The 11823-nt window shown below is 42.2% G+C and overlaps 1 protein-coding gene across 1 annotated transcript; it reads left to right on the top strand.

The window, feature by feature from the left end:
• The first annotated feature begins 4902 nt into the window (after positions 1–4902).
• On the top strand, positions 4903–11233 carry eed (embryonic ectoderm development). The gene is made up of 12 exons (XM_062527544.1): positions 4903–5049; positions 5985–6137; positions 6405–6497; positions 6587–6652; positions 7008–7133; positions 7377–7458; positions 8322–8413; positions 8827–8960; positions 9269–9374; positions 9584–9742; positions 10407–10480; positions 10962–11233. The coding sequence occupies exons 1-12, from the start codon at positions 4948–4950 to the stop codon at positions 11086–11088; spliced, it is 1314 nt and encodes a 437-aa protein (XP_062383528.1). The 5' UTR covers positions 4903–4947; the 3' UTR covers positions 11089–11233.
• The last annotated feature ends 590 nt before the right edge of the window (positions 11234–11823 follow it).

Here is an 11823-nt window from a genome sequence, read left to right as displayed (position 1 = left end):
TAGACTCCACATTAGGAAGAGCACTGTAGTCATGGTCAGATTCCTGAAAGACTACCGGTTGAAGGTCAAACTGTTGCGAGACTGGACTGACGGTCACGGCCAGCATGTTGGTGCCATCCTTAATGATACAGTTACCTGTGCCATTCTTTACCTGATGGCAAATGAGCGCGCTTGTATGCAGCCTTGCAGTTTGGGTTGTTATTGTAGCCTCCTCGTGACTGCACTGTAGAAAAGAACAGCTCAAGATGATCTTGACTGAGTTTGTAAGTGAGGAGATACTTACATGGCGCATTAGGAGCTTCAACCAGCTCTTGAAACATGAGCCTAACACCAAAGGTGAGAGGTCACTGTCCAACAGAGGGGTGCACTGAACCAACTGAACAGGGGTGTGGGTGGGGAGTCCCCCAAGATCACTGGCGACAAGCTGGTGACAAATCCAACGGGGTCTGTTTGCCTATTTCCTGCATGCAGGTATTTGCCTGCTCTGTCCTTAATCTTAATGAAATGATTTCAATAAAGCACTCAGAAGCTGATCTTTATTACAACTTCTCAAATTAGCTTTCAAACCCTTAGCCACAGGATTCCTGCTATTAAGAACGTCAAAAGCTGAATCAACTATCCTCAGTGTCCTCACAACCATGAAGGCTGAGGCAAGTTAAGATCCTTGTCACAGAACAGAGCATCTGCAATACTGCTGCTAAAAACTTGAGCAGCAAGATTGACCTTCATTTTCTGGCTGCGCCATTGAATATGGGCCATCTTCAGCTTATTACCTAGCATCAAGCCCTCAGTCTCCTGAAGTTTGTTAAGCTCTTTGATATACTGCCACTTAATTTTTATGCCATCGTCTGTCTGTAAGCGGCCACCATCAGCAAAAGTGTTCCTGAGAAGTTTCAGCATGTAACCGTCTAGCGGCAGGAGATGTCCGATATCTTGTTGTCCTCCGGTGGGCTCAGCACCGAAGGCAAGACCAAGTCCCTCTCAGGAAACAGGCAAGTCTGTAGAGGTGAAGTTGTTACACAAGGCCACAATAAAACATTTACAAATTTGATTGGTTGATATCAAAATAAAACAGGTGAGCAATGCCATGCAAGAGAAGAAGATTCCTCTTTTCTCATCAATGGTTTAAGCGGATAAGAGGCTGCAAACAGCAATCCATCAATGTCAACCGTCTAGCGGCAGGAAATGTCCGATATCTTGTCGTCCTCTGGCGAAGAGGATTACTCTTTGGTTCCTCTTTTAATGGTTTAAGTGGATAAGAGAGGGCAAATACTAAAATTGGCAAAGAGGAGTGAAAAATGGAGGAATGAAATTATTTTAAGCATTAATATTAATAACACAAAATAAAAATAAGAAATGGGCATGGGGGTTTGTTACATTCGTCGTGGGGAGAAGAGGAGAGAGTCCATGGGGAAATTTGGCAAAGGTGACTTCGCTGACAAGGAGGGGTTAAAAAGGGGAAAATGGGGGGGGGGGGGGTCAAGGAGGAGCAATGACAGAACAATGGAATGGCCTAAACAGCATACACCGCCTCAAATCAAATTTAAGATCCTGAACTGTGTTGGGAATTGTCATCCAGCCTTACCCCCTGCTGGATGACGCCTCTCAACCCTTCAGCAAGGTTCCCAAGGAAGATGTCACAACCCCCTGGGGAGAAGTGAACACCGTCCCTGAGAAACAGTTCAGGATACTTAAATTGTATTTGGGGGTGACGCACAAACACTCCCTCCATCGCCGAAACAGAGGTGGCCATTACATTATTCACCCACTTACGGGCTTTGTCAATCTTCACCGGATTTGCTGATCCTCACCGACGTCTCGGGGTGAGTACCGAGAAGATGATGGTCATCCTCGGGAAACGACGGTGAAGATCTTGCAGATCCCGCACTTAACAGTACAGAAATACCATTTTGCAAAAAATGAGTGATTCAGACAAAGACTAAAAATATGTTTAAAAAATAATCAGATTGTACAAGATCCAAGAAATCGCGCTGTGTCAGTCGAATGGCAAATTTCTGTATCTATGAACATCTATCAGACAAGTTACAGCAATGTACAGGGTGGCCAACGTCACAAAATGAGTTTGAGTCTGCGCAGTATGATGGAAAGGAAACAGATTTTTGTTTCAGCCCCCTCTCATTGAGAACGACGGAGTCTGTTTGTCCATTTATTTTAGGTCTGCATGTAACACACGTCAAACATCACATGCTCAGCCTGCAGAGGATTTGCAGGGTGAGGAGAAGATGGCCTCATGTTTTCAACCGACATGTCAGCTCCGAGAGCCTGCATCATGCAGAAATGATAAGATGGCCCATCGCATCTCAGAGAGACAACGCGCGAGTAGAAATGCAGTGTCATGGCAAACAATCTCAAATCATCAGAGATTCTGGAAGATTTACTCTTACTCATTTGCCTGGCTAGTGCCTACCACTTCTCAAATGAGACGCGTTCTGGCAACCAAACGTCAATGTTCTCGTATTTGAAAAAATGCCCAGATCTGTTCATTGGGCGCCTCGGATGTCTATCAAATGCATCTGTGCATAGGTCATCATCGTCTTACTTTCTCCCCTGTTCTGTGATTGGTCCCCTATCTCAGGCAAAAATGAAGGCGGTAGTTTCCAGACTACCTTAGCAGCGTGAATGAAATCGCAAGGCAGCATGGGAACACTCAGGCTACTTACACATGGCCCTAAGGAGAATTTCCTTTGCAACTCCATCAAAGGATGACTCTAGCATATCACCACAGTGGGAGGAAACTCATGATTTCTGTTTGAGATCAGTAACAACTGAGGAGAGAGATTTTACTCTACGCTTGAGTCTTTTGACGCTGGTCTTGAAGCCTCAGTCTTTTCCTACAACTACGTAACAGATCTCTAGCGTACGCAAATTTCCGCTTAAGATGAGTGGGGGAATCATTATTTCTTTTCTTTACATATGTGCCATGATCTGCAACACTGCTTGCAGAACGGCTGCACCATCTGAATCAATGTCAGCGCACCCGAGGTAGTCATGGTCATGACTAACATGACGTTTATAACTTTGAGTGTGAGTGTTGGTCTCACCTACCACAGCTTTCATGCTCTTTGTGGTGTGTCGCACTTTGAGCCTCAGATTACTTTGTAGCTGCGGGTAGAAGATGGTCGGCACTGCGGTTGGAGAAAGATTAACATGAGTGCGGCTAGGGTTGAAACAGTCTTCAATTAAGTGAAGGGAGCAGATGCGAGAATAGTGCTACTGGTTTGGAGTCCAGTCTTTCCTCTTCACATTATGTATCCACTGCTGCAACCTGTCTTTATCATCAATAGGAAACATGTGGATACAAGAAAAAATATATTAGTCTTGTAAGGTGTCCATACATTTTGATATTCTTTAAGAAAATGATTTAGTCACAACAATAGGACATGACAAAAGATTCACATTAAAGGCTACAATTGTACCTCCTTGTGAGCACAGTACTGTGGTGTTTGTACTTAGATTACTTTTTGTCAATTACAATGGATACAAAAAGTTGGATGGATGTGCAATAAAACGTTCCCTTCACATAGTCTTTCTCACACACACATGCCTCACAACTTTCTGAAATGGGAATTTTGTCTCATGAATAAATATGAATTGAAAATCAATACAATAGGAGAGCGATATGACACCATGTAGCCTACTGTACACACATGGAGGGCTCAAAATGGAGATGGTCTCAAAATGTGAAGTTGACCTTCAAATTCATGTCCAGCTTGACCAGATAATTGGTTTAGTTGGGAGGTATTTACCACAGGTTTCACAAATAAAATATCCTTTTACATCATAATTGTTTGCTCATTATTTAACGCACACGAATAGGCTGCTTAAATCACTCTTGATTTGCAGCCTAAACAACAGCAGTGCTCTTGCTTATCTAGTGTAAAACAGTATGCCATTTTCTCAAGAGCTCGTCTTGGAGTAGGGGTCCATTCCCTCGTGGAAAGGACCCACCACGACCAATACGTATATGGGCATATCATGATTCCCAGAGATAACTGCAGCTGAGAGGCGAGAAGCACAGAAATCGAACAGGCCTGAGTTTAAAGGGCGCCTGTCTGATTGGCTGCATATGAATTCTCCAAGCCCAGAGCCCGTTCAGTCTCCACCTGTATATGGCCAACCCTGGGAGAGTTCGCCGGCACCTGCACTGAAGGACACAACCCTGACTTCCTGAAGCAGCGGGCAAAGACCAGCAGGACCAGGTGCCCCCAGCCGGCACCACGCTTGCTGTAGCGGCGGGCAGAGATGCAGCGTGCGGACGTAGAGCCTGTGCACCCGTTCCCCCCTCTCAGCCCCCTGAGGCTGCATTGAGGCAGGGACGGCGGTGTGCCAGGATAGTGGACCGTACTCTCCAGCAACCTCAGGAGATGGATGCAGCACTCCCCAAGATTCCTGTGTCCAACTATACTCCGACTGCCCCCAGTGTCCCCCGCCCCCCTACCGGAGTCCCCTACCGAGGTCGCTGCTGTGTCAAGCGGTGATCTGGGGGGACTCCAGTCCCCACCCACCACTCACACCCCCGTTCAGTTGGTCCAGCGCACCCCTCTGTTGGACAGTAACCTCTCACCTTTTGGTCAAGGTTTTTTTTTTTTTGGAAGGTTGCCAGACAAAAAGTTTAAGAACCACAGGCTACCATCAAGAAAAACAATGCCAAATTGCATTAGCTTATTTCAATCGAATGATTTGCACTTCCTTTCTATTCGATAAAGTAATACAATTGTTTATTTAAAATAAATAGCTTCTTTGAAGGATGTCAAGTTTCGCATTTGTCTTGTGTTTTAGCCTGTTTTTTTTTTTTTTTAATACGCGCCGCATCGACGCTTCACAGCCATAGGGTGGCGGTAATGTGCCAATATGGTATGTGAACAGCTAATGCCCGAAGAAGACCTACTTCCGGAAAACTCTCACAACCGGAGTGGTAGAAGAAACATGTCAGAAGTTTATTTGGAGGCGGGAAACGAGATGCCGACCAAAAAGCAAAAATTAAGCAGCGATGAGAACAGCAACCCTGATCTTTCAGGAGACGAAAATGTAAGTCCGCCACCATGCATGACAGTCACGCGGAACAATGAGCTTATTGTCCCTGCTGTGGTGAACATAATATTGATACGCTGTTAGTTTTGATCCTCTGAGCTGAAACATCTCGGCAAGACCTGTCTCAACTAACGTTTAACATAATTGTCGTTAGTTAATGTTAGGTCGTATTCACTTGGTCTCAGGTAACGTTCTGTCAGTGATTAATATCTTAAATTTATTTCTTATCACTTACAAGCAGCTGATTGTCGACGGTGTAGAAAATAAGCGTAGGCTAATGCCGCTATTGTTTTATGTTAACGTTACCCACGCCCCCGTTTGTGGGGAAACATCCTCTCCATTACGCCGAATTTGGCATCCAACGAAAGAGAGTTGGTATCTGTCACCACCATAGCTCAAAATGATTCACTTTCAGGAGTATTTTTGCCTTAGCTTAAGTGATGGAGGCTAACTTTGCTGGTTTGTGAATCAATAAGCAGCGACGGCTTCTTTGTTCTCAAACAGCTCTGTCTAGTGTTGTTACGCAGGCAAGACATGTTTTTCTCCTGAATTGGTCAGTTGACTTAAGACTTATCATCATCACAGACATTTGGGGGGGAAAACTGTTACTAAAACTGGTTCAAAACGCACCTGTCATGCGCATCCTCAAATGTCACTTACATATCAACATTTTACTGTGGGTAGAAAACGTGAACACATTAGCACATTCTGTAGTATGTTCAATTGTGATGTTCAAACACAGAATTATCATTGAATGTATTATCAACTTATTTAGCAGAGGAAATGTTTCAGATATGCATCAAACTAAGTAACAGCTTACCAATAACATTTCCCACTCTTTGTAAAATTTGAATTATTGCATGCCGTATCCAGTTTGAATGCGTTATTGTTTTACTGCCTTATCTGCTTTTAATGCTTGTCTGTGTTTCCAGGACGATGCTGTGAGTGTTGAGAGTGGGCCAAACATTGAGCGGCCGGATACACCCACTAACACGGCCAATGCCCCTGGAAGGAAAAGCTGGGGAAAGGGCAAGTGGAAGTCCAAGAAGTGCAAGTACTCCTTTAAGTGCGTCAACAGCTTGAGGGTATGTCTAGCCTCTCTTCAATTCAGTTTGTTTGCATTTGCACTATAAATAAAATGTATTGTATAAATAAAGTGTGTGAATGTATGAAATGGTTGTTGATGTGTGACAGTGTGTCATTGTTATTATTCTGCTTTAATCACCGTAAGTAATTAAGTGTATTAGTCTTTTTCATGTAGGTGTTATGACTGAACTGTTCATTATATTTATTGTGTTATCTCTTTGGCGACAAACACATCTGGAAGAGCTGTAACCATATGTATTTGGCAGGAGGACCATGGTCAGCCCTTGTTTGGCGTGCAGTTCAACTGGCACAGTAAAGAGGGTGACCCACTGGTGTTTGCCACCGTAGGCAGCAACAGAGTGAGTAATATTGTCTGTTTATGCCCTCCAATGATGCATATCTCTGTCTTTCAAACTCAAGCAGTGATGGTGGCATGCTTTACCTGCAGGTGACGCTCTACGAATGCCATTCCCAAGGAGAAATCCGCCTGCTGCAGTCATATGTGGATGCAGATGTATCTTTCTGAAACATGTCTGTTAACTTTTGTTCACCACCATGGTTGAGCAAACTGTCATTTGCGACCAAGTTGAATTTGATGAATTGGTGTGTAGAAGTAATACGGTTGTTTTACTCCATATGGAGTTCACTGGAATTGCTTCATACATGTGCAAATGTCAATAATGAATTGACATGGTAAAGAATACTGCATATCCAGATTTAATTCGCATTCTAAAGCACAGATCCCGATCTGAAATACAACCAATTTTGAAGCTAAAGAAAGTAAAATGCACAGAAACCCCAAACTTTGAGTAGGCAGATGAAGCTCTGTATTGAGAGTAGAATGCGCAGAAATCCTTAACTGTGAGCAGGCAGACGAGAACTTCTACACCTGCGCCTGGACGTTTGACAACAGCACCAGTCATCCCTTGCTGGCCGTTGCCGGGTCACGCGGCATCATCCGGGTCATCAACCACATTACTATGCAGTGCATTAAGGTGAGCCACCACCCCCACCCTCTGCAGTCCAATCTGAGTCTTAAAATGTGTGTAGAACGGGGTGACCATGAAGACTTCTGGGACATTCTTCTGTATTGTTGAGGTGGTGTCTCATGTTGAAATCATTCATTTCCATGTAGAATTTTATGACGTCCTTGGCCTGTACAGAGTTATGCACCCATCTGACTGTTTGAACATTTTAGATAAAAGATGTCTTCTGATGCTATTCTGTTTCAATCACAGCACTACGTTGGACACGGTAACGCCATCAACGAGCTCAAGTTTCACCCGAGGGACCCCAATCTTCTCCTCTCTGTTAGTAAAGGTAGCTACATGCAAAAGGAGGATGGTTTAGTGCACTTAAAACTATCACAGTAAAGCTTGTTTTATGCTTCTGTGTTGACTCGCTGCAATGGCTACACCTTTATGCCCTTGTGAACCTTTTTCAGTTCTGTCTCTCCGTAGCTCACCACCGAAACTGTTGTCAGAATGGGAAACTGTTGACATATTAATGACTTGTAAAAGTTATTGAGAAATGGACACAGTATATTTCCAATAGCCTAGTTATTGTAACCAGAAAACAAGTTTGCGGCTATTTGCAAAGTGTCTGCCAGACAATTTATGTTATGTTAGCAAGTAAATTTCTAATTTCTGTGCTGATTTCAAAGTGTTACTGCCATAAAGACACCGTACAATCGGAAAACTCTGTCATTGTATGTTTATATGCGAAGCTTCTGTCAGCGGACTAGCATGTTCCTATTACCCGCAGTGGACTGCTTGAGCTCACCGGTTATGAACACAGGTGGTGTTGACCAATCACCGCACTTACGGTTTACTGTCGATTCTATGCAGAACCATAAATCAAGCTTAAATGCTTGTTCTTTTCCTCATTACCCTCACACAAACAGAATTATTCGTTCTAGATGCAATTGCAGCATTTATCAAAGCAATAAGGGATGCAGGGATATAGGTTACATACGTTATATTGCTATATCATATTGCAGTGGAAATGTGGCGTATCTGTACTTTAAACACAAGAACAGGCATGCTTAACTCCAAAAACAAATCCCTCTTTGAGAGCGAAAAGCACAATTGAATTTAAGTAGAAAACCGCACTCTTATGCGTCTGCTCATAGAATACGTTTTCATTATGTCAACAACTCTGTCTTCCTTGTGCTGTCCCATCAGATCATGCTCTGCGACTATGGAACATCCAGACAGACACACTGGTTGCTATCTTCGGTGGAGTAGAGGGCCACAGAGACGAAGTGCTGAGTGCAGTAAGTCCAAGGGTATATTATCAGCTGTAGGCCTTTGAAGTTTGCCTGAGAAAAAGAACCCAAAGCTGCCATTTTCCCCATATAAGGAGATCTGGGTATCAACTTGATCAAGATGACCGCTTTGAGCCCTTTCTGTAGACAAACTTCAGAGGTCATTTATGACTCTGGGGAAGTGGGAGGGGGTTAAGCCGAGGCATTTTCACCGAAGCAGCTAAGAAAGCATCAAGACAACTTGGGGACAAATAAGTGCACACACTTTGAACACAAGTCGCTGCCTGATCAACTGTGACGGGGTTACCTGGGTGAGGGTGATGTTGAAAAACTCAATACACCGTAGGTCCCCAGGATACACCACTGATGATGTGTTCAGGTGCATGAGTCAACATATCATTATAAGAATCTGTTAATTACAGGATTTCGATTTGCTCGGGGAGAAAATCATGTCGTGCGGTATGGACCACTCTCTGAAGCTATGGAGAATCAACTCCGAGAGGATGCAGAAAGCCATCAGAGGGTCCTATGAATACAACCCTAGTAAGACCAACAGGTGAGTTTGCCACCACCCCTAGGAAATAAGCTTGATTATCATCAAGGTTTGAATTCCAATAACATTTGGTTAGAAGAAGCATGATCTACTATTAAAAACATATAAGCTTATCAAATAAAATGTAAGTCATGGCAAATGGTCCCAAGACCACTAGCTCAGGGAATATACTCGAGTCGCCACGCAGTTCTTCAGAGAGTACATCCTATCCTAGCACGACTGACAACTGGACATGCTTAATTTTGCACTTATACCTGACTGTCCCTCTGCTGCCTCAGTACTTATTGCTGTTTGTTATTCTTTTTTTTTAGACCATTTGTTTCACAGAAGATTCACTTCCCAGACTTCTCTACACGAGACATCCATAGGAACTATGTAGACTGTGTTCGTTGGTTGGGAGACTTGATCCTTTCGAAGGTAAAATGTTTTCTTGTAATGTCTCTCTAAAGCATTTGTTAAACCAAGCTTTGTTTGTTGAAGCTTTTCAATTCGATATATATAATAGAGATATATGTACAGTATGTATGTATGTATGTATGTATGTATATATATATATATTTTTTTTTCTATATGAACCTATATGTCCAAATGAAAATCTGTACCCAACTCCTGTTCTTGCTCTTCAGTCTTGTGAGAATGCAATTGTGTGCTGGAAACCGGGTAAGATGGAGGACGACATTGACCACATCAAACCCAATGAGTCAAATGTGACCGTCCTCGGCCGCTTTGATTACAATCAGTGTGACATCTGGTACATGCGCTTCTCAATGGACTTTTGGCAGAAGGTATGTACAGTATGCTCTAGAGAAAAACCAAAGAGCTTTGTTTGTTAGTGAAGAGTAAGCATATTTTAAATGGTGTATATATGTGTGCATGCTCAAGACTTGCTTGGAATCTCCACTGCAATCAAAAAATCACAATAACAGTATTAACAGTATTAATGTGTAAACAAGGTCAGGGTTCCTTAGTTTTGGTTTTAATGTTTTCCTTATGGTTTCGCCATCTGAACACCAATCAGTTTAGCAATTAGGAAAGCTTGTCCATTCTGTCTATTGGTCTTGCAACCAAAACACAATGAGTTAGCCTTATGCTAAATTACATCTCTATCTCTGATCAATGATCCAACACATTTGATGTAAAGTTAAAGGAACTTGCTTGAACTTTATGTAGGATTTTGGCCAAAACTGGTACTGCAATACTGTAGAGTACTGTTGACCCCCCCCCCCCCCCCCCCCTGGCCAGACTACTGTTGTCAGTGATATAAGTATTTGAAATGAGCATGATTTCTTAATGTCTGACATATCAGGGCCATTTTATGATGAATTGAAATACATGTCTTACATATTGTCCCTTTAAATATTGGTAATTGCACTCACACATTAATGTTACAGGCTTACTGAGTAGCAAGATTGTTTGTGGTATTTATTTGTGAACGCTATGTGTGTACAGATGCTTGCTCTGGGGAACCAAGTTGGAAAGCTTTACGTCTGGGATCTAGAGGTGGAGGACCCTCACAAAGCCAAGTAAGACGGCAGTGTTTATTTTTTTTTTTTTAAATTAAGTATATTTTTTGGGCTTTTGTGCCTTTAATTTTGACAGGACAGTAGAGAGACAGGAAGCGAATGAGTGCAAGTCAGGTGCTTTTTAACCATATCAATTGTGGATTGTGTAAGAAAAACACATAAAACATGGATTATCAAATACTTTGGCAGTTGTCAGTATACCTGGGTGGTATACCGTAATTTCCCAACTATTAGCCGCATCTTATACATTGATTTTGCTTTAAAAAAATAATAATTCAGCTATCAGGTTAAATATAGTGTTAATATAGTTTTGTTTCTTTTAACTTGCTTACAGTCCTGTGGTTTATACACAATGCAGCTAATACACAGGAGATGACTGTGTATGTCTGAGATTAAACAGAGTAATTAAACAAAGTAATTAAGTAATTTGTAATCAAAGTAAAACTTCACTCATAACATTTTGTCTCTCCTTCATTTTCAGGTGCACCACTTTAACGCTGCCCAAGTGCACGTCGGCGATTCGACAGACCAGTTTCAGTCGTGACAGCAGCATCCTGATTGCTGTTTGTGATGACGCTTCCATCTGGCGATGGGACAGGCAGCGATGAACAGTTTGATGAATTAACCCATGTCTTACTCCACCACCATCACCCACCCTCACCACCCACCCTCACCAAACACTGACACACAACTTGCTGGTTTTTCCATGAATTTCCATTTTATGAGCGACAATAAACATGTTTATTTAGTAAATCTTTTGCATTTTGTGAATTTGGTATGATTGTGTGAAAATGTATTAGAATATTTTTGTATTTTGCCAAAGAAGATTTAGTATTTCACATTAAATGTTTTGTCATGGTTTGCACTAGGTTGAAGAACCTAGATGATTAGGGTCCTCTCTTGTCGACTGGAGGTTTTGTAAGGATGATAACTAACGGATGATTATAGGGTTGAGGGGGTCTAAGCGTATAAATTCAGAAGGATGTTCTGATATACTGCAATGTGTTGAAATGGTGACACAATGTATTGAAAAAATCTCCACAAAAGTCATGAATTTATATTGGTTGATATGACAAAAAAAGCATATAATTATTTCTGTTACTTAGCTGACACTTTTGCCAATCAATGAAATGTTACATTTCCATTCAAATAAATACTACTAATAATAATATAGCAAATCAAAATGACATAAAAAATCGAGTGAAGTGCACAGACCCCCACCAAGGCCATGTGATGTGGGTCTATGCAAGTTTACATCAAGATCAGTGTGTGGCTTTCAGGTGTCGCCCAAAAATAATCATAAGATGCACATCACCTTTGGAAAGTCAGTTTGATATGTAGGC

The sequence above is a fragment of the Sardina pilchardus genome, chromosome 23 (genome assembly GCF_963854185.1).
Source record: "Sardina pilchardus chromosome 23, fSarPil1.1, whole genome shotgun sequence".
Lineage (NCBI taxonomy): Eukaryota > Metazoa > Chordata > Actinopteri > Clupeiformes > Clupeidae > Sardina > Sardina pilchardus.
The sequence above is the reverse complement of the archived record's forward strand: the minus strand, read 5'-3'. Positions and strand labels throughout refer to the sequence as shown.